The 25,098-nt window shown below is 35.0% G+C and overlaps 1 protein-coding gene across 2 annotated transcripts in view; it reads right to left on the reverse strand.

Moving 5' to 3' along the window:
• hdac4 (histone deacetylase 4) overlaps window positions 1-25,098 on the reverse strand; it is a 431,285-nt gene that overhangs the window by 69,258 nt on the left and 336,929 nt on the right. For both annotated transcript variants that reach the window (XM_056465891.1, XM_056465892.1), the window contains 4 exons: window positions 21,672-21,774; window positions 18,201-18,247; window positions 6,312-6,419; window positions 3,190-3,245 (listed from right to left, as the gene is read on the reverse strand). In XM_056465891.1, the coding sequence (XP_056321866.1) occupies window positions 3,190-3,245; window positions 6,312-6,419; window positions 18,201-18,247; window positions 21,672-21,774 (314 nt within the window). The remainder of the gene's footprint in view (window positions 1-3,189; window positions 3,246-6,311; window positions 6,420-18,200; window positions 18,248-21,671; window positions 21,775-25,098) is intronic.

The raw sequence follows: 25,098 nt of genomic DNA on the forward strand, positions 1-25,098 counted from the left end.
AGAATAACAGAACAATATATGATGGATGGATGCTGGAACAGAATAACCGAACAATATGGATGGATGGATGGATGGATGGATGGATGGATGGACGGCTGGATGAACAGAATAACAGAACAATATATAGATGGATGGATGAATGGACAGAATAACAACAATATGTGGATGGATGGATGGATGGATAGATGGATAGATGGATGGACAGAATAACAGAAAAAAATGTGAATGGATGCATGGATGGATGGATGGATGGACAGACAAACAGATGAACAGAGGAATGGACGGAATAACAGAGAAATATACGGATGGATGGATGGATGGATGGATGATGAAAGGATAGATGGACAGAATACCTGAATACTATGTGGATGGATAGATGGATGGATGGATGGTTGATTGGGTAGACAATCAAAGGAATGGAGAGAATCACAGAACAATATATGGATGGATAGATGGATGGAATAACAGAAGGATATCTGAATGAATGGAATGATAGAACAATGGATGAATAGATGGACGGAGGAATGGATTGATAGAATGATGGAAGGACAGATGAAATGAGAGTGATGGAAGCATGCATGGATGGATAGATGGAATAACAGTCCGATGAATGAATGAAATAATAAAACGGGAAATGGATGAATGGATTGATGGACTGATGGAATAACATAACAATATATGGATGAATGAAATGATAGAACAATGGGTGGATAGATGGACAGAGGGACGTAATGATAGAATGATGGAAGGATGCAGGGACGGCTAGATGGAATAACAGACCAATGGATGGATGAATGGATGGTATAATAGAACAATGGACAGATGGATGTATGGACAGATAGAATGATGGAAGGATGCATGGAATGACAAACCAATGGATGAATAGAATATTAGAAAGATGTATGGATGTATGGAATGAATGATAGAACGATGGATGGACAGATGGAATGATAGAATGATGGAAAGATGCATAGACGGAATAACAGACGAATGGATGGACGGAGCGAATGATAGAACTATGGACAGATAGACGGATAGAATGATGGAAGGATGCATGAATGGATGGAATAACAGACCAATGGATGGATGGAATGATAGAAAGATGACAGAATGGATGGAATGATAGAACGATGGATAGACATATGGAATGATAGAATGATGTAAGGATGCATGGATGGGTAGATAGAGTGACATTCCAATGAATAGATAGAATGATAAATTGATGAATGGATGAATCGGTTGACGGACTGATGGATAGGATGGATGATGGATGGATGGATGGATGGACAGATTGACGTATGGATAAATTAATTGATAGACGTATGAATGGATGGATGGATGGATAGACGTATGAATGAATGAGTGAATGGAAGGATGGATGAATGGATGGATGGATAGACAGGTGGGTGGACGGATGAATAAGCAGATGGAAGGGAGGATGGATGGATGGATGGATGGATGGATAGATAGATAGAAACAGTTTGAAAAAGGATGGATGGATGGATGGATGGATGGATGGATGGATGGAAGGTAGACAGAAAGTTTGATAGAGATGAATGGACAGACAGACAGATGGAAGGATGGACAAATAAATAGATAGCTGGATGGACATATATATTTAGATAGAAAGACAGACAGACAGGTGGAATAATGAATGGATATATAAAGATGGATAGGCGGAAGGATGGACAGACAGATGGATAGACAAATGAACAGATAGAGAAATGGACAGATAGATAGATAGACAGATAGATAGACAGACAGACAGACAGACAGACAGACAGACAGACAGACAGACAGACAGACAGACAGACAGACAGACAGACAGACAGACAGACAGACAGATAGATAGATAGATAGATAGATAGATAGATAGATAGATAGATAGATAGATAGATAGGAAGGCTTAGGAAAACACCAAAAAGGGATGTCTTGTCTTCAATAGATAAACAGACAATTTCAAGTATTTGTTTTTCACTTGGAACCTGAATATAAATCCAAAAACCCTAACCTAACCTTAACCTTAATAAAAAAATCATGGTATCAAGGCTGTGTGTAAAAACTCACAACATAAAAAGACCCGATCTGTAGTTCCTGACAATTAAAAAAGTGACATATATTAAAGAGAAATGATTTGTCTATAGCACAAAACAATGATTGGGTCCTAGAATTAATGCCTTCATTCATTTTCCTTCGGCTTAGTCCCTGATTTATCAGGGGTCACCACAGCGGAATGAACCGCCAACTACTCTAGCATATTTTTTACGCAGTGGATGCCCTTCCAGCGGCAACCCAGAGGTAGGAATGAATGTATACCTTACTCTGTATTTTTTTGATCTCTCATTCTTGACTGCTGTATTTTATTTTATGATTTCTGCGTATTGAGTTCACAGTGAACTTCAATTTATTAGATACTTCATTTTAAAGAGACAAGAGGGGATGGGGTGGGGGTAGTGGAATTAATATGTGATATCACATTGTTATTATTATTTTTTTAGTTTGTATACTGTTGTTAATAAAAATATAAAATTTTAATATTTTAATGCAATCTTACGTCAATTCGTAACTTTTTGATTTAGTGGCTAATTCGTATGAATTTTTACAATCCAATTCCTACAATTTAGTATGATTTGCTCATCACCCAATAATCTTTGGCTTTAGGGGTGGATTTGGGTGCCATGCCTCCTTTTTAAAATTGTACATTTTCACACGACTGAACTCGTACGAATTAGCCACTAAACTGACAATACGTAAACTTTCTCTTACGTTTTCTCATGAGAATAGGCTGCCATTAGATATTTTGCCATATAATATTTATTTGAATCTGTTAAATAGTCAATAATAAAACCTGTGAAAAAATAAAATCACTTTTATATTACATTTAAAATGTATTTGGGTGTTCCCTCACTGCCAAAACTCTACATCCAAGCTACAGGAATCCCTTTCATTGCTTGATTCCGAAAACCATCCCAAAGTCTACCTTACTCCCGTCTGGCTGTGGGTGAGTACGCAGATCAGACTGACCTACTGTGCTGTATTACTGTACTGAAGCCCTGCTGTGCTGGCCAGGCCTTCCACTGCAGCGCTGGAACTCATTTGTGTGTAAAACACTGATTTATGATGCTCAGTGTGTGTGTGTATGTGTGGTGGAGTTTGTTTGCAGATCACAGAGATATGGCAAGTACGTACATAGGAGTGCTTTCTTCAGCGTGATGTCCTGGAGGCCGCACCACAGCGAAACCGTTCTGTCAACACACAAACACACACAAAAAATGTTTGTTTTTGTGAATTGTGGGGACATTCCATAGGTTTCAATTGTTTTAATGTTGTGCACTGAAAAACAGCCATGCATAGCAGGAATAAAAATACTACGGTAGTCAATGGCTGTTTTTTCCCCCAACATTCTTCAAAATATATTCCTTTATGTTCAATAGAAGAAAGAAACTTAAATTAATTTTAGTTAAAGGTCGAGTAAATGACAGAATTGTAAATTTTGGGTGAACTATCACTTAATAAGTAGACAATGCTCAGATTTTTATTTATTTTTTCTTCACAAATCTAAAATCTAAGCGTTTAATTTATAATAGCTCAATGTAATATCAAGAACCATGGACTCTCTTCAAAGTGCCAGCAGCCATTCACCAGTTTCACCCTAAAATAAAAAAAATCCCACATTATTTACTCACACTCAAGCGGTTCAAACCAATTATGACTTTCTTTTTTCTGTTGAACACAAAACAAGATATTCTTTAACAATCTTTTCAGTCAGTTTATACAGCAACTGATTTTATTATCTTCCTTCACTCCAGAGGATATTATTATTTTATCCAGAAAGAGAGTGTTGTTTGCAGCTGGTGACAGTGGATGATGTACAGTGGGTGTATTGTGTTTGTCTGGGTTATGAAAGCAATGGTAGCTGTAGTTCAGTGTTATGCTGTGATTTCGGGTGGGCGGCAGCTCGCTCAGGGTTAGGTTACACTTAGGAATGTTTTTGTTTAAAAAGGAACCTATTAGGCAAAAATCACTTTTTAAGGTGTTTAAATACAGTTGTGTGGCAGCAGTGTGTGAATATAGCCAACCACTAATGCTAAAAATATATTAGTTCTATTTTTTATAATCACATGATATAAAGCAGTTTGCAGACACACTTTGATTGACATTCTCCCTTTATACATGTTATCAGAGGGGGGAAGCCCCACCCACTAGTGACGATCTCTCCCTCATTAGCATAGACAGCCCTGAGTGAGAAGCAACCGTCCGTCATTCGTTTTTGCGATGTGCCAGCCGAAGAAAATTTCAGATACTTTACAGATATGTTTGACTCAAAAGTATTATAATTGTCGAGTTTTAGGACACGTATCCCCCGCATCCCATGCCATAGTGTGATTATCACCCCCAGTGTGGATAGAAAGGTCTGCAACCAGCGCTCTCTAGCTGTAGGCCAGATGGCTGTCACCTATATCAGACTATCTCCATATCCCCTGTTGCGATGTTATGTCTATGTGTTTATGTGCTTGCTGTTGAGGTTTTTTTTTTACTTGATCTCTCACTGCCTTACTTTAAGGCAGTCTGGGAGGGGCTTTTTTCACCCCCCTTTTCCCTAATATATCTTATTTCCTCTTTCTAAAGTTATCTTTCGTCTGACCTGTCCTCCCTTGAAATGTGCTATGTTTATGTATGGTCAGGGGATCCAATTTCGCTACATGTAACAGTGTATGTGACAAGGCTTTTTTCTTCTTCATCATCATCATCATCATCATCATATGAACACCGTAGTCTCCATAGTCCAGGGCTATTCAATTGGCGGCCCCATGCGGCCCAGAATCAACCTCCGAGCGGCCCAGTCCGTGGTTCCGCCGATAGATAATAAATTAATATATATTATTCATTAATTGTTATTTAATATATTATATTAATATAAATATAAAGTATTTATTATGTCTATGGCCCCGCCAAAAACGCAAATTCCTGCGTAAATTACGTAGCCTGCAACATGCAAACAATGCAGAGCGTGCGCGGTACACTTGTAGGGTGCAAAGCGTACCTGAGACCGAAACTGAAGACGAGACATGACTTTTAAAGGCCTGTTTCATTTAAATTTATTAATCATTCTTATTGTTTAATGAACGCAAACTGTCGTAGATTATTAAAGATGCAAACCCCTCACTGCACCACAGCTGCACCTTTAGCAAACCTTCTAATTCCGGCATTATGAGGATTTTATAATTGTTTATGAGCGTCAAAAGTGGCGGATCTGTTCTGCGAAATATTTGACTGCGTGTCACTGCATCCTAAACCACTAAAATGACATAACGGTATAAAGAAATCTTGACTGCTGAGCGAGAGCGCTTCTTAAACTGAACAGCGTATCATCAATGACGTAAGCGTGCTCAGGCCCGAATGCAACGTGAGTGCGGGCCATCGGGGGAGACGGCAGGAGGGACAAGCGTGCTTCAGCCCAGTTCAAGGCAACTGTACATCGTGTGAGTACACCCTCAGATTCTGTTAATTCAGCTCTTTTTGTATGCACCTTTTGCTCTGCAAACTGACCAAAGTTAAAAGAGAAACAACGAATAAACCTTATATTTTTCAATAAATTTGTTTGTGTTGGTTTTAAAATTTGTCCATATGAGCTTCTTTGCCGCTAAAATAACTGGCCCAGCTAACTTTCTTGGTTTGACAATCTGGCCCAACTTCTGAGCTAACTCTTTTGACATTTTCAGTTTTTCACAGAGATAACGTCAGTTTGTCCATAGGCATTTGTAGCCTCTTCCCCTTTGGATAAGAGGGCTGGGAGCATAATCTCATTTGAACTTAAAAGTGACATTCACCAAAACAGCACAATTTGGATCGAAGCCTAAAAGGGGCAGTTTCAAAGAGATATAAATAATTACTTGTGTGGTAATTTTTGCTAAAATTTCACATACACTTTCTAGAGACATCAGAGACTTATTTTACATCTTGTAAAAGGGGCATAACAGGTCCCCATTAAAAGTAAATTGAGTCATTTAGTAACTAAACTCTTAATTGCTATGTTTACACTGGTACATTTTTAATTTTAAAATGCACTACGGTTAAGCCTGGCATACACACTTCTCAGGGGGGACTTCTGGAAAAGCTGCAGATCTTATTTTAGTTGGAAAACTCTGGGGTTGAAATTGAGTATAAACTTTAGAAGAGGATTAGGGACAAGCACTAATGAAAAAAAATGATGAAAAAGAAATCTCAAGATTAAAGTCATTATAATGTAAGATTAAACTTAGAAAAATGTTGAAAGAAAATTTCTTTGAGTGTCATAGTGTATGTCTCACCCTCAGCTCTCCTGAAGCCACTTTAAACACCAGATCCACCACTGAACCCACAGCCAGACGAGCAGCGCTGGACGAGTGAACTTCATTCCAGATCGTGTCGCTGTCAACCTGTCAATACACACAAACACACACACACACGTCTGATGAATGAGGATATACTGGCAACACAGTCAAGTCGGATCAAGTAAAATATTACAGTTAAAATACTAATTAAAAAAAACTATAAAAATAAATCAGAGCCAAGAGATAGAAGTTATTTATTTAGCATTGTTTTACAACCCCTACCCCCCTACCCCGTACTCACACTCACAATGAAATGAAAAAAATGTTTAAAATATATATAAAATATATATCTTTATATAAACAACATACACATATATTAACATTAAATGTATTAAATTAGCATTGTAATTTGAGAAAATGGGAGAAAAGAAATAGTCATATAAATATATGTGAATACAAATGTTTACATGAAATATATAGTCAATATTACATAGCATATACAAGCAGAACAAATTACAAACAAAAATTGTATTAGAAAAGCAGGTAACTACATTTATATGAATTTTTATACATTTTATTATTTTTTTTACTAATGAACACTTCAATGAACAATACAAGTTATCTAAAACAATCCTTCAAGTAGTGCTATGCATTTAAAGCTAATAATAAAGTTAGCCTTTCAAAAAAAAACTTGCCAAAATCATAAATTATTAGCCACATTAGTGTATATTATGTACGGTTGAAGTTAGAATTATTAGCCCCCCTAAATTAATAGCCCCCTGCATATTTTCCCCCAATTTCTGTTTAACAGAAAGATTTTTCAACACATTTATAAACATGATAGTTTTAATAACTCATTTCTAGTAACCAGTGTTTCCTCTGGGATTTCTTCCAGCTGTGGCGGCAGGCCATTTACACAGATCTTCTACCTATGGCGTTATTTCAATGACAAATGTCTTGAGCGCAGTATTACAAGTCAAGACTGCATTCATGTAATAAGAGCGTGCAAATCTCTGCTTGCGTGCCGATTTCCTCTGTTCCTCAAATAATCACTGCTCAAGTGCAGATTTTCTTGTGTGCTCTCAAATAAACGCTGCTGAAGTGCGATTTAGTGCGTTTATGTCTCAAGCATTTATTAGATTTGCTAGGAATATTTATGAAAGTCTCTAATAGACCTACAGAGCGATATTAATGCATGCTGAAGTAAAGTGAAACGGCTATACGTCATGTTTGCTGACCTCACACATCATGCACCTGTCAGTCAGTCAGCACGTAACCTTAAAGGGTTAAACAAATGACGCACAGCACTACTACGGTTACAGAAAAGTATGCTGTTATAATTCACTTAGCTTTTAATACGTTTTGGAGTGATTATCACCCGCTATTAAAAAAATAACATGTTTTGAATGGAAAGCTGTATTGTAGGGATGAATTTTGGCGTGGCGCCCCGCCATGGAGGAAAGAATGTAGCGGAAACCATGGAGTATGTCTCCAACATTTATTAGATTTGCTAGAAACAATGATGAATGTCTCCAATAGACATACAGAGCAGCCTGAAGTAAAGTGAAACAGCCATAAACTCCAGCAAGATAAAGTTATTGTATGCAGAACCACAGACTTTTATCTTTAAAGTATAATTATGAAAACTGTGTTCATTATAATTGAAAACTATGTCGGGTTAGCTGGCCTTATGCATCACGCACCTGTCAGTCAGTCAGTCAGCACGTCACCTTAAAGGGTTGAACAAATAATGCACAGCACTACTACAAATACAGAAAAGTTTGCTCTGTTATAATTCACTTACATTTTAATACGTTTTGGTGCGATTACAACCCGCTATTTAAAATAAAAAAAACAGCAAAAACTGAAGGTTTTGAATGAGAAGCTGTGATGTAGACGTGGATGAATGAATTTTAGTGTGGCGCCCACCATGGAAGAATGAATATAGCGAACACCATGAATAACTGATTTCTTTTATCTTTGCCATAATGGCAGTACATACAAATTTACAAGATATTTTTCTAGATACCAGTGTTCATCTTAAAGTGACATTTAGGCCCCATTTACACTAATATGTTTTAGTTTTAAACCGCATAAGTTTAGCTACGGTTACGCCGTCCATCCACACTACGCCGAGCACCGAAAAACAGAGTGTTTTGGAAATGCTGAAAAGGCTGTTTTCATTTAAAAACACTGCTGCCATGTCTCTGTGTGGATGGGGGAAAAGGAGACATCTGAAAACGGAGGCTGCAGACAATCGCCTCTCTGATTGGGGCTTTTTCCTCAATATTAAGTGGCCTACACACAGTTCAGTCTTGCATCCTCTTCTTGTAAGTTCAGACTTCGCAAGTTAGATATGAAAAACAAACTCCCGAGGACACGTCGGGTAAATCTTCAAAGGGAACAGTGTACTTTATAACCTCATTCACATCACCCTGGCTACGCTGTTTCACTTTCTCAACAATAAAATGAAAACATGATATAAGTAACTGCCGATTTTCGTTTTGATATTAGCAACTTAACAGACACCAAATATGTTGAGGTGTCGTGTAGTTACATATTTATATATGTATATTTATATATGTCATTTATTGTAAATCTCTGTTCATACTGTAGCTAATACAACCTGTATATAATGTTCATAGTACATCCATCTGTAAATATTACCATAGTTTTTCTATAAACTGCACTTTATAACTTATACCTATATCCTGCACTTGCTGCTGTTGCACTCCTGGTTAGACCCAAACTGCATTTCGTTGCCTTGTACTTGTACATGTGTAATGACAATAAAGTTGAATCTAATCCTATATGACCGTCATTTTCATGCATATTTATAACAAACAGAGCCTATAACACAACTGCCTCCTTTCAGTTTCATTGAAAATTGTAAACATACCCTCTCTTTTGCTGAAAATCAGTTTTAATAATAAATAATGGCCATTATAAAAGTATAACGTACAATAAGTTTATATAATAGGAAATAAAGGCAAGCAATCAGTCAAACGTGCAGAATCTGTGTAAATGGTTACATTAATAAGATATTAACCTAACTTCTCTTTGCGCTCAGTCAAAACACATTACCTGAGAACAAGAAATAGATTCTAAAAGACAAAAGTCTGGGAATATGTTGCTAGATAGAGACAACAAGATGAATTAAATATCACGTTTAACAAATATAGTGAGATTAAATCCAGTGGTAGATCCTTGATTAACAGTCCAACGCGCATGGCTCCTATGAGTTGGCATGCTCAAAGCGCGCTGCAAATTTCTTTGCTCTGTTAATCATTGTTTGTAAAATATTTAAAAAAGAAAAGAAAAATAAATAAATCACAGGAGCGCTAATAATTGTGACTTCAACTGTATGTCTTCTCATGTTAACAGAAAAAAAAGAAAAGAAAATTCTCTCACAGTGTTGTTTTCTCACAACCAACAATCAAACCAGCCAGAAGCGAGACGTTTACTGAAGTGGACAGCAAACAGACTCACACACATACACACGAGGCCTTCACACCCAACCGTTCACAAACACACTCTTTTGTGCTGCTCTCATTCTCACAGAGAGGCTTGATTGAAGAGCAATCAGTGAGAGAGAAAACGCCACACCGAGATCCGCACACACACCACGGGCTCTTCTGACACCTCAAACAGCACTCACACTGAGAAGCAGCGCTTATTCTGACACACCAAATGCAAACACAGACCTGGATCCTGGAGCGGCCCATTCCCAGAATACAACAGACAGAAAACAGCCATTCATCAGGCACTACTGATTATGCTTACACACGTCTGCCCTACAGCCTGCAATTACTGCGCAAATGAACACACACACACGGTTTATGCGGACTCTCTATTTATGTAATGATTTTTATAATGTATGAACTCTAGCCCTCACTAGAACTCTAAAACCCTCACAGGAAACATTCAGCCATTTTTTATTCCCCAAATAAAACCCCACACTATTAATTTCAGATTTTATTTCAAGCGTGTAAAAAAATAAATAAAATTAATTAAATAAAGTTAATATACAGTTGTTAAGCCAAGCAAAATAATACAACTCAATACAAACAAAGTTAACCCATACATGTCCGAAATGTAATAGGAAGAAGCATTCTGCATATGTAATACCACCGCTTCTCTGATTCAATTCAATTCATCTTTATTTCTATAGTGCTTTTACAATGTAGATTGTAGCTGGGCCCCAAATGGCACACTATGCACTTACAGTTGAAGTCAGAATTGTTAGCCCCCCTGAAATATTAGCCCCCTTGTTTATTTTTTGCCCCAATTTCTGTTTAATGGAAAGATTTTTTCAACCCATTTCTAAACATAATAGTTTTAATAACTCATTTCTAATAACTGATTTATTTTATCTTTGCCATGATGACAGTAAATAATATTTGACTAGATATTTTTTCAAGACCCTTCTATACAGCTTAAAGTGACATTTAAAGGCTTAACTAGGTTAATAAGGTTAACTAGGCAGGTTAGGGCAAGTAGAACATTTACTGTATAATGATAGTTTGTTCTGTAGACAGTCGAAAAAAAATTAGCTTGAAGGGGCTAATAATTTTGACCTTAAAATGGTTAATAAAAATTTTTAAACTGCTTTTATTCTATCTGAAATAAAACAAATAAGACTTTCTCCAGTAGAAAAAATATTATCAGACATACTGTGAAAATTTCCTTGCTCTGTTAAACATAATTTAGGAAATATAAAAAATAAATAAATAAATCAAAGGGGGGCTAATAATTCTGACTTCAACTGTATGCACTATGTACACACTCAACAGCATATTATTTGTATATAGAGTCATCCCAAATTGAACACTAATAGTATTTTTATTATGTGGAAAGTCAAACCGTTTTCCAGATGACGTTTGACGGTTGTCAAATTAGTGAAACAAATTGCCAAACTACTGAATAATACCTACCATGAGTATAACCTCATTCACCATTAAGAGGCACTATAATCACTCTCGTATGGGAGAATTTTGCTTTCACAATCCAAAATAAAAAATAATCCAACGTCAGTGCCCGAAAGCTCCGCCTCGTCCGCTACGTGAGCAAAGCTGTGGTCGTTGAGTGTGTTGAGTTTCCCCACTGAGCCTTAAACGACGCGACACAATTACAAACCGTTCTCGGAATTCTGGTTGTTGCTAGATCGGATGTGGATGCGGTTGGAAGTTAGCGAGAACTATTTATATTATTTATTAAATTTCACAGTTATCGTAATTTATTAACGTCTACCCCCACCCCAACCCTAAACCCAACCATCACAGTACTGTAAAAATCACAATCCAAACTAAATAAAGTAATCCAAGATCAGTGCTGAAAGCTCTGCCGCTTCCACTACGTGAGCAAAACTCTTGTAGCAGTGAGCTAAACACATTCAGGTGCAAGAAATAAAAAAATAAGTCCTAATCTACATTTGAGTAGCCAATATCTGTATTTGACTACTATTAAAACTTCTCAATGAAATAGAAAGCACAACTGTTTGTATTTTGTGTCCATGTAATACATATATTTAAGTACACACACATGCGTGCGTGCACACACACCCAGGCGCGCACACACAAACACTTCAGCCCTTAAATGGGGTCACGGTGAAAATGGTAATAATTCATGAGGCTTTAGAGATCAACAGGTGCTTAAAGTGCAAAAAACAAAACATCTACACTACAAGTCTGACATAAAGGGAAAGTTTTCTGACAATTTCATTTAGAAATGTCGAAATATTTTAGCACATTCCTTATATATTTTACAATTATTTATAGAAATATGAAAATGAAAATAAGTTAAAATGTATTAAAAATAAACAATATTTAATAAATAAATAAATAAATAAATAAATAATAAATGTTATTTTTAAGTAAACATCTACACTACAAGTCTGACACAAAGAGAAAATTTTAAAGTTTAATTAATTTTAGCAAATACATTCGTTATATATTTTACAATTATTTATAAGAATATGAAAAAATCTATCAACAATAAACAATGTTTAATAAATAAACAAACAAACAAATGAATAAATGTTATTTTTTAAGGAAGCACCCAGACTATAAGTCTATTTTAATAAGCTTTATGATAATTAATTTCATTATGAAAGTGGTACTATTTTAGCAAATATTCAACTTTAATTCTAATACATTTGCATGTAAAATGCATTCCTTATATATTTTAAAGTTATTCATAAAAATAATTGTAAAAAATTACTAAAAACAATTCAATAAATAAATGGAAAAAATAAATGAATGTTGTTTTAAGGAAACATGAATAAAAATATATTAATGTATATATTTTTATCTATTTCACTACAGAATGCATATGAAAATGTCAAACTGTAAAAATACCCTTAATATATTAAACTTTTACAATACACTGTATCTGAAATAATAATAGAAGGGCTTTCAAAATGAAAAAAAAAAGAGGATTCTCTTGAATATTTCCAACCGACAGCCAATAAAATGCCTTTCTCCTCCAAGACCTCATCATGCTCTACTTACAGAACAGCTTTCCAATAAACCACCTGCAAACCCTGAACTCATTTCAGCGGAAGTGTTTGAAACATCCCAGAGAATATTAGGACAGGGATATCTGCGGCTCTGCAACATCAGGAGGAGAACCAAACAAGCAATTAATGAAACAACAGGCAGAAAAGACTTCAAGACAGAAGTGAGAAATCTGGAGCAGCACTAAGGGGTTTTACCAGGTCTCCCTCTCGACACACACACACACACAGTCATGAATTCAGCTTTTCAATGGCATGAGCGCTCAAAGGGCAGTTATAAAAAAGAACTTTTCAAGCTCTGCCAAGATGACTTTGCCACGAATTACGAGCCTGTGGTGCATTTAAAAATGAACAAAAAGTAAAAAAAATGAATTAAGGAACAGAGAGAGAGAAGAGCGTTAGCTAATGAAAGAGAGAAAGAGTGCAGGATGAAAGATTTTGTTTTAGTTTAGAAATAAAAAAAGAGATGCAAGTCACAGACATGACGTTTCTAGGGGCATTTTAGGGTATTATAAGATTATCCATACTCATTCAGATACATCTGAAACCAGCAGTCACTGGTGTATCCAGGCCACAACCAATCACCATTATTTTCACTTATGCTTACATTCACACTATAAAGTGAGAGAAAATAATAATTAATAATTCCTTTCATTTATATTGTGTTTTTTTTCAGGACACTCAAAACGCTTTACATATTTTTGGGGGGGATCTCCTCATCCACCACCAGTGTGCAGCATATACCTGGATGATACGACAGCAGACATATTGCGCCCTATTGCGCCAGACTGCACAACCACACACCAGCTGATTGGTGGAGAGAAGACAGAGTGATGAAGCAAATTATAATATGGGGATGGTTAGGAGGTCATGATGGATTGAGGCCAGTGGCCAAATTTGGCCAGGATGCCGGGGTTAAACTACTACTGTTTTTCGAAGGACATCCTGGCATTTAAAACAACCACAGAGAGTCAGGACCTCAGTTTAATGTCTCATATGAAAGACAGCGCTTACTGAACAGTCCCCTTCACTATACTTGGGCATTAGGACCCAAACAGACCACAGGTTGGACGCCCCCTGTTGGCCTTAGCAACACCATTTCTGGCAGCAACCTAGCCTTCCCATGTGGTCTCCCATCCAGGTATTGATCAAGCACATCTCGACCATGTGAGAGTTGCAGAGAGCTATCTGCCAGCTAAAATAAATATTTTTTTTGCAAAAAAAATTCTATATGTGATTTATATATATATATATATATATATATATATATATATATATATATATATATATATATATATATATATATATATATATATATATATATATATATTACATTTAAACATTATATTTTTTAATTCAGAAAATGATAAACGATCAGAAGAAATGTTTCTGAAGTTAAAAACATTGTTGTGGTGCTGTCTAAAAATTAACAAACATGATGCCAGAAAACAAAAAAAAAAATCACCCCTCACCCAAAAAAAAATCTGAAAATCAGACATTTTTGTTTTCTTTTTTTTGTAAAAAAGCTTTACTTGAAAACATTTGTATTTCAGAAATGTCATTAGTTTACAATATGTTTCACTCAAAAACAACTATAAACAGTAGAAATGCACCGAAATTACAATTCTGGGACGAAACTGACACTTAAGTATGCACTTTGTAATTTATTATTGTATTAGGTATAGAGTAAATTTGCTAGACTCATGTTAGAGCTGCTGGATTTACAACATGTTAATTCGTTGTTGTCTTCCAAAATACATGAATGTACAGTTTAGGCCAGATTTATTAGCCCCCCTGAATTATTAGCACCCCCGTTTATTTTTTCCCCAATTTCTGTTTAACGGAGAAAAGATTTGTTTCAACACATTTCTAAACATAATAGTTTTAATAACTCATCTCTAACAACTGATTTATTTTATCTTTGCCATGACAGTAAATAATATTTTATTAGATATTTTCAAGACACTTCAATACAGCTTAAAGTGACATTTAAAGGCTTAACTAGGTTAACAGGTTAAGGTAATTAGGCAATTTACTGTATAACAATGGTTTGTTCTGTAGACTATCGAAAAAATATATAGCTTAAAGGGGCTCATAATTTTGACCTTAAAATGGTTTTTAAAAAATTAATAAAAACTGCTTTTATTCTAGCCAAAATAACACAAATACGACTTTCTCCAGAAGAGAAAATGTTATCAGACATACTGTGAAAATTTCCTTGCTCTGTTAAACATCATTTGGGAAATATTTCAAAAAGAAAAAAAAACTGAAAGGGGGCTAATAATTCTGACTTCAACTGAAAGTGGCTATTTAACTGGGGGAATCGAGTAAATGCTGTAGTAACATAAACCGTGTGTATCTTACTTGACTAAATCACATCATCCAGTTATATTTAAAAATAATTATTATTGCCATAGACATCAGTGGGTATTTTACAAAGCATAAATGGGATGCTTAGCTAGTACTTATGTGTATTTTAATGTCTAAAACCGAAAACAAATGCTATTTCTTTGAGAAAACACAGCTAACGTGTGATTTATTTAGTATCTTTACTATTTATAATGATAAATACAAAATAAACATAAATAAAATAATCAGAATAAATATCTTTATAAATATTTATAACACGCACCTCTTCGCAAACCATCAGATTTGTTTTTTTTTTTTTTTGATCACACCGACGTGATCCTACTCATGAAAGGGTTTAGTTAAAAAAAAAACGTTAGAAATAAGAACCCAGATATTAAACACAAGGCTGTGTGTAGTTTAAAACAATCACACTCTGCGAAAGGCATGAAAACACTGCAGGCTTGAGCTCCAGAAGGCCACCAGTAGAGCGTCAGTATTGGAGTGATGTTGTGGACACACAGGTCTCAGAGCAGGACAGGGGAGCGTGTTGGAATGAACAAGCACAGTTTATCTTCAGCCTGACAGCCTAATTCTGGCTCTAGAGATGCAGGAAGACAACAATTTGGTTCCATTTCCATAAAAGAGTCCAGAGCCCTTCTGTTTCTCACCATTCAGCTCAAAGACTGTGACTTCAGCCAGACGGGACGGCCTGCCATTTATCAGTACCTCTCAACAGCTCTGCCTGAGGTCATGACATTACACTAGTACACACACACACATGCACACACAAAGTCATACATAAATGCATAAACTATGCATACATAAACACACACAAGATGAAAAAAAGTGTTTTAAACATGAAAGCAATAAAATATTACACAGTTTTGAATTCAGTTTTTTCTCTCTCCATAAACTAGCATGCATTCATTTTATTAGGGATAAATAGCACATTTTAGGTTTTATTTTCTATTTAAGTATCATGAAGAACTAATTAATTGTAATTTACTTCTTTGCCACTATTCTTCAAGCCAGTAGTTTTAATATTGTAAGTAGTGCAGCAAAATTAAATAATAAAATGTATTTATATGAGCAATATCACACAAGTATACAGCCACGAGTATATATCGCACTGCTTCGAGTATGATATTGCATTTATACAAAAGTTCGACAGCATAATCACAATTATAAAAAGAAAACCAAACACTGAGAGTCTCAAGAAACCTTTTGTGTGAGGAACTACTTTCTTTTGCCATTCATTCACATCTGCAGCTGACGTCAGAGAAGCAGACCGTTGCTCATTCATCAACTACATTTTAGCTAGTATTTGAATGATTCTCTAGCGTAATGTCTAAAATTATGACAAAACAGGTGATTTTGCTCACATTTTAAGATTATAAGGCTGAACAGCATCAAATGCCATCCATCTCCAGAGATTTCCCAGTATTTCTCTGTTGCAATCGGGAGATCACAATATTACTATGGTATAAATACAGCACTAAAACTTACAAAAGAGAGAGATCAACTGAGAGATCGAAAGTCATTTACCTGTTTAATAATGATTTGATCAGCTGTAGTTTAAAAACTAAGCTGTTTTTCTCTAAGGGCTTATTATGCGGTCCTATTTGTACTTGAAGATTCCATATTGGTACCTCAAAGGTATATTTTAGGTGCATTTGGGTACTGATTTGCATCTTTGAGGTACCACTAAGGACTTTTTAGGTACAAATATGTACCTTTTGAAAAGGTACAGTCCTAGTGACCGCTCTCGTACCTTTATTTCTGAGAGTGTACAATACTTCATTGGCTGTTTTAAATGCCAGTAGTTGATCAGTAGGTCACTGTATAGTTAATGAAGAGGAAAGATGTAAGCCTTAAGATATCACAACATATGAAACACAAATATTTAATAATCAAAAATGTTTTTACATTGAGTTTTGAATAGTTCAATAGCAAAAAAAACATAGATTTCTGAAAAATTCTGTGAACAAAAAAATTTAATTAACTTTTTATTTAACACCCTTTAAAAATATTAAGAGGTTGAATAATCATTGTACAGAGAAGATGGCAATTTTACTGGCCACATTCGCTATCAAACATTGTTTACTTCACTAAGTCAGTTTAATGGGGAAGGGATTGATCGAATAGGTCTTATTGATGGAAAATTTGCAAAGAAATATCATGCTCCATTGTAAGTATTTTGTAGTATTTTTAGAAAACAAAATACTGTATTTTATTTTGATACACGTTGTGACTGCTGTATTTTGATACACCTAAAATTTAGGTATTTAGTATTCAATTTTAAAATACAATTGCACCCAACCCTGGCCATAATCCATTGAATGCACAGATAAACACCCACAAATCCTGAATCCTGAAGAACCGCTAAATAACAGATATTTCTTATGTGCATAGAAAGTTATGACAAGGCCACTAGTAGTTCAAATTCCAATCCAACAAATCCCATATTTTGCAAGCAAAGTAAGTTGATTCACATAAAGCTATTTAAATGCATAAATGCAATGCACATCATCCTCAATACAGCAAGCCAAGACTTGGAAAAAAAAAGCAATCATTTCCCTTTGACATACGAATATATCAAAGCCAAAAGCAAGACTACACCATACACTTTCTCATGAAGCGCCTCTCCATTCATGATTCACTTTCCATCTGAATCATTGATCTGCAGCAGAATGAGAGAAGTGGGGATGAGTATTTCCTCTTCCAGAGCCGTGAAAAAGTGTGGCTGACACTGTCCACTCAGCACTGAAGAACAAGTCTATCCATTCATTCATCATCATCATCATCGTCAGAGAACATACACACACACGCGCACACGCATACGCATACGCACACACACACACACACACGTATATACACACACAGCTTGTTTATAGAAAACATCTGGACACAATTACCCGCTCGGCAGAGACGAGAGCAACAGTTATTGTTGCCGCTGGAGTTTTCGGGGGAGGGAGAACATACAGGGCTGTTATTTACACATGCAGAAAAAGAGAGAAACTCACCCCGATTCCTCCGCAAGGCAGTCTCACGAACATGGGTGTCACTGAACCTATTGAGAGAAGAAGAGAGAGAGATATAATAACACATAATCTTACATCATATCCTGGCAGATAACTCCAGTCTGATATCAACAGCAGCAAAGTATGAATGTACAGTAGTGTATTGTATTTTATTTCGTATTATTTTTATCATTGATATTTGTCATATTAATAACTTGATTCATCTTTTTAATAATTATAGACTTTTTTTTTTTTTATTTGTGTATAATTTATCAGACCCCCCCAAGTTCAGGGCTATTCAAATAGTTTGTCATGGGGGCAGTTCATTAATAGCATCCAAAATGAGGAGCCGGAGAGATATGACTTGAAATATGAACAGCATATAAGAGCCCGTATGTTGTATTTTTGCTCCTTAAGACACCCATGTTGGCTTTTTCTATATTAAAACTGTAATATGTTTTATTTTGAAACTACATAACATCACGAAATTGTACAATGTGGATTTTTCACAAGCATATCCAAATGTTGTATTTCGAAGCACAACAAAATCTGTGTACTGCTCAAGTAGGCTTCTTCTACATTCAGAGACATTCATATGTAATGTTTTAAACTGCGTAACAATTATAGATGCAACGATTAAAGATTTTGGTTGTACAATTAAATAGTGTGAAGAATAACCATGGTTTCACGGTTATCACGATTATTATGCATTTATTAAATTCAAAACACTACTAGTTTAGAAAATCACAAGAAAACTGCTTCTATTTTAAAGTGTTGTTTATTGCTGCTCAGTAACCAAATATAGCACAAAACATTTATATAAGTCTTTAGCGTCATTAGAAGTCTTTGGACTTGATTTAAACATCAGTGATAATTGTACAATGAAAAAAAAAATGACAGAACAATTAATAAATAAATAAATAAAAATAAGAATAAATAAAAAAACTGTATTTGTCAAATGTTAATTTAAGCTTCATATTAGTTAAGAATTTAAATGACATGTTACAAATTTAAATGCTACAAACTTATACATTTTAATGTTGTTATTATCTGCATTCATAAATGCATAATCATTTTAATAATTTGTAATAATTCGTCTAATGTACATTTTGTTTACATTTCACTGAAAGCCACACACAACTCCTACAGTGTGAGATAATTTCTACTATCTGCGCCTTGAGGTCTGCTTGCGAGCCGTGCGCGCACCGCTCCCAATATGCGCAAGTCTCCATTAGAAATAATGATCTTGCGTGTGGAAAAGACACAATATGTAAACAACCTGCTGCTATAGTTAATCATTGTACGTGCGTATTAGCCTCATCATAAGCTCAGAACTTTAAACTAGCACACAGTTGGCATAACTTTGTTTAGTTGCAGCAGTTTTGTTCTGCGCAACAGAAACACGACGTAGAGAAGCCTTTACGAGTAATAACCTTAATGAATTGAAATCGGCTAATCATTGCATCCCTATTAACGATATCAGTGCATTGTACAAAAGGCCTTTTCTACAAACATATCCAAATGTTTTTGGCTTAATGTCACTTGACTCACTCTCTGCGCAGCCTTCACCTGCAGCTCGTGCTGTATTGAACAGACGCACGTCACTTCATAACTATAGCGACCGTTTTTCGAAAAGCAATGGGTAAAGACGTCCATCTGATGCACGCGTAAATAGACAACTAATTTGACAAAAATCTGCACAGATGGACCACCAACCCTGATCACTCAACAAAATGACCACAATGATCATCCCTGCTATATTAGTGCGCAAACACACACGCAATAATCCAACATTTCTCAATGAGGCAAAGCTTCTATTGATTAAAATTGCCTTTTATTTTTAATCAATTGCAACACGTGGCTGCAACTAACATCAGACGTCTGTGGAATGAACCGAACATTTCAGATATAATGAAGGACTCAAACGGCAATGTTGTTCTTCGTAGGTGATGCGAGTGTGAAATGTGATTGTGCAAATGTGTCTTTTTGCCTGCATGTATGTATGTATGTATGTATGTATGTATGTATACAGTATATGTATGTATGTATGCATGCATGTATGTACTTATGTATATGTGAGTGAACGCATGCATCTAGGTATGCATGCATGCGTGTGTGCGTGTGTGTGTGTTTCTATGTATATGTGTGTATGATTGCATGTGTGCGTGTATGCATGAATGTATGTATGTATGTATTCTTGTGTGCGCATGTATGTGCGCATGTATGCATGTGTGTGCATATGTATATTTATGTGCATGAATGCATTTGTAAGTAAGCGTGTATGTTTGTATGTATGTATGTATGTATGTATGTATGTATGTATGTATGTATGTATGTATGTGTGTACGTATGTATACGTGTATGTGTGTGTGTGTATATGTACTGTGTGTATGTGTGTGTATCTATGTGGATGTGTATATATGCATGTGTGTACATATGTGTGTGTGTATGTCTAAGTGTGTATGTATGTATGTGTGCGAGTATGTATGTGTGTGTATCTATGTGCATGTGTGTGTATGTATGTATGTGTGTGTATGTATGTATGTGTATCTATGTGCATGTGTAAATATGCATGTGTGTGTGTGTGTATGTATGTATGTATGTATGTATGCGTATCTACAGTATGTGCATGTGTATATATGCATGTGTGTATGTATGTATGTATGTATGTATGTATGTATGCATGTATGTGTTTCTATGTGCATGTTTGTATATGCATTGTGTATGTATGTATGTATGTGTATCTATGTGAATGTGTAAATATGCATGTGTGTATGTATGTATGTGTATCTATGTGTATGTGTGTATGTATGTATGTGTATCTATGTGAATGTGTATATATGCATGTGTTTGTATGTATGTGTATCTGTGCATGTGTATTTATGCATGTGTGTATGTATGTATGTATGTATTAAGTGTGTGTGTGCATGTATGTGTACCTATGTGCATGTGTATGTATGTATGTGTACCTATGTGCATGTGTATGTATGTATGTGTGTATGCATGTATGTATTTATATGTATATACACGTGTATATATATGTGTCCTTTAAGCATGTGTTTGATGGCTGCATGAGAGGGCCGGAGCTGAAGTCATGGAAAACTGCATGTGTGGTTGTTATTGGCAGAGAGGTGACGCTTTTGACGGACAGCTCAGGGGCAGATTCAGATCAAGGCCAGGACTGATGAAAGCGGAGAGTGGGCCGAATGCCGGGGAGTTTGGGTCGGAGAGGGAATGATGATGGGCCAAAAGCAGAAATGAAACAAACTGCAGCGTTTAGGAAACATGCTGTAAGGCGGATCTGGCTGCAGAAGCGTAAATAATGTGGATAATTGCACAAGTCCAGGCGTAGACTAATAAGTAAGAGGGCCATCATCAGGCTCCAACTGTCGCAGAGAGAGAAATGTAACAATGCGCTCATTGACAACACTTATTCTGATTCAGGTGTGTGTGTGTGTGTGTGTGTGCTCTTACTGTCCAGTTTCTGTCTGAGAGGGTTGGTTCCATAAAGCAGCACATGGGCCTCAGAGTGGACCGTCTGGAGCTCCTCCAGAGTGGCTTTCCTGCCTCGAATACACTGCAAAAAATAAATAAATAAATAAAAGACAATGACAATTAAGACCTAAGGAAGATGCTATATTGATTTTGACATCGATAAACTGAAGATTTAATTTTCATTGTTTTATTTTGTAACATTTCTATTACAATTATTTTTAAGTATTTTATGCTGACCATGGGTTTGAACCAAAACTTACTATGAATTAAACAAAACTGTTTTCTTTTGGAAGATGTGTAAAATGTAACTAACTCCTGTGATTAAAAAAAGTTGAATTTTCCAGCCTCACACTTATTCAGAATCCTTCAAACAAGATGATTTGATGCTTAATTTTTATTATTATTATGAACTATGTTATAGACAGATCTAAAATATTATTTGGAAATGATTTAGTTTCGATTAAGTAATTTTCTTAAAAAGGATAGATAGACCATTTTGAGGGATGTAAACAAAAACAATGGTCCCAACATATATTTTTATAGCTTCAGAGAATCCAAAAACGAGCCACACATTGATAAATAATGTTATTATAGCTGTTTTAACATTAGGTTATGGTTGAATTGTCTCTTGTTACAGTTATGAAATGTTCATGGACCAACGACATGACTACATGGAAATGGTGTGTGTATATGTATGTATGTATATATATATATATATATATATATATATATATATATATATATATATATATATATATATATATATACATATATATATATATACATATATATATATATATACACACACACACACACACTGTATATATATATATATATATATATATATATATATATATATATATATATATATATATTAGGGGGTTTTATATTATTATATTATATTATATTATATTATATTATATTATATTATATTATATTATAAACCGAGACCTTAATCGGTAGTGGAAATCTGGGGTTTTAAGAAAATGTTAAATGTAATAGAGCCCTGTTACATTATTCCTTCATAAGCCAATTTCAGTCAGATAATTCCTGCTTTCAGATCCACTAAAATTGCAGGTGAGTCAAATCAAGCAGATCTGTGCTGTCTGAAGAAAAGGTGGACACTCATCTTTCTGAAAATAAAAAATTACTTAAAAATAGATGGAAACGTTTCATATGAAAACTAAATTGTTCTTTTCTTTTTATTTGTTTTACTACTACAATAGTACATTTATTTTTTATAGGAAGCTTTTTGGTTTTGGGTATAAAGAAGGATTTGTTTTATTTGCTGCTAAGCAAAATCCCTGGAAGTATAGCTCTATCACTGTTTAAAGTAAAAGAAAAAAAAAAAGATCATAATTTTATGATGTTAGTTTTAATACATTAAAAAGTTTAAATCAGAGAAATCCTCTGGCTTTTTTATTTTTTTTTGCTGTATCGAAAACATACCGAACCGTGACACCACTGTTTCGTATCAAACCGAACCGTGATTTTTGTGAACCATTACACCCAAATATATATATATATATATATATATATATATATATATATATATATATATATATATATATCTAAATACATATCTATATAAATAAAAACTAGGGGTGTAATGGATCAAGGTTGATCCGTGATCGGTACGGATCACAACCCAGGGTTCGGAACTCATGGTTAATCCAACATTTATAACAATTGCAGAGAGATCGCCTCCCGCGTCATTAAAATCATTTGTATGAAAGCATTTTGGCTTCCCTGTAAAACATAATGATGCTGGAAAAAGTTGTAGTGGGACCTAAATGCTTTCTTAATTTTTTAATTAAAGGTGTTTTCTGTCACTGTTTGTTTAGCCTGCATTAATGCATTCGGTGTAGAGCTGCACAATTAAACATTGTGATCTCAATTCAACCCCACACAACATTTCTGGTAAAAGGTAATGATTTGCATGTTTATTAATCCTTCTAAGCGCTGCATTCAAATCTGCATTTAATCGAGAGAGATTCAGCTTTTACAATTTTTCAGTTAGCTACAAACAAATAACACAGAAGTACTGGGAGAACAGATTATAGTTCAGATATAAACACTGATGTTTATAGTATAGATTAAAATCACAGTTTAATGGAACTTGATGCTGGTGAATGTTGTAGCAATTAAATTAAATAACCATTGGGTGGCGACAAACAACCATCAAAATTATGTCACTGCAAAGGTTTTCAAAAATGATACACCGATAATGAAACATGAAGTTTTATGTGTGAAGTATTGAATCATTGATTGAAAATAAATATGATCTGTTGTACAAGATGTTAGATTTCTTTATTTAGCATTATCAGCAACAGTAGCAAAGATCATTTTTCGCATTGAACATTTTCCTTCTTTTTAGCTGGTTCTTTCTTGATTTTTATTTTTATTAAAATTACAAGTTCTAAGTTCTTTTTCTGAAAACCAATGGTTTTTGCAGTAATATTCATGTATAAATGGAAAGCAAATGACATTTGTCTCCTCTCTTTTTTCATCTGAAAAATGGTCCGATCCATGACTCAAAAAAACGTAGTGTGAGATCTGTTACACCACTAATATATATATATATAATATTTTATGCAATGTGTATTCCTTTGTTTTCACATTTATTTATTTTTATTTCTAGCAATATTTTATTATGGTTTGTTAAAAAGCATACAGTTCACATAAAGTCACAAAACTACAATAAAATTTCAATTGGTTAACAATGCAAATAATGCAGCATAAGCAAAATCTGTCCAAAAACATTGATTTGTAAGATAACAAATGTTTCCAAAAATGTCTTTCTTAACATCAACTGATGAGCAGAATTTTTGAAACTGCATGTATTTAGCATAGTATGTATTGCTGAGATTACCCAACAGTGAATTAAACTGAACTGAACTTCAACAGTGACAGAAAAAACTGAGGTTAATCAGTTTTAATTTAACCAGATCTACACCAGCATTCCGCCACAACTCTCTCCTGCTTGCCTGATATGCTGGAATGAAAAAAAAAATAGTAAGCTTTATAAACTCTCATCTATTTTCTTCATGCTGCTTTGACACAATCTACACTGTAAAAAGTATAATAGAAATAAAGATGAACTGAATTGAACATGTTTCATCAACCACACAATCAACAGAATCTCCCGCACACCATCTATCCTCTCCTACATTTTTTTCAGCTGCCCTACCAGAGCTGAAACAGACCCTCACATCCACCTCCCACTCCAAACCAGGCCCCACATGCCTGCAGAACAAAGCCGTGGGCCCTTGGAGGTGCCGGAGCTGCTGGATTTGCAATAATGTCATTTTTTGTTTAATAGCTCTGGCCTCCGAGGCACAAACCCATCAGAGAGGGAGGCGAAGCGCTCCACCGGCCCACCTGTGGAAGCGTTTTGGGGTGGTTT

The sequence above is a fragment of the Danio aesculapii genome, chromosome 9, assembly GCF_903798145.1.
Source record: "Danio aesculapii chromosome 9, fDanAes4.1, whole genome shotgun sequence".
Lineage (NCBI taxonomy): Eukaryota > Metazoa > Chordata > Actinopteri > Cypriniformes > Danionidae > Danio > Danio aesculapii.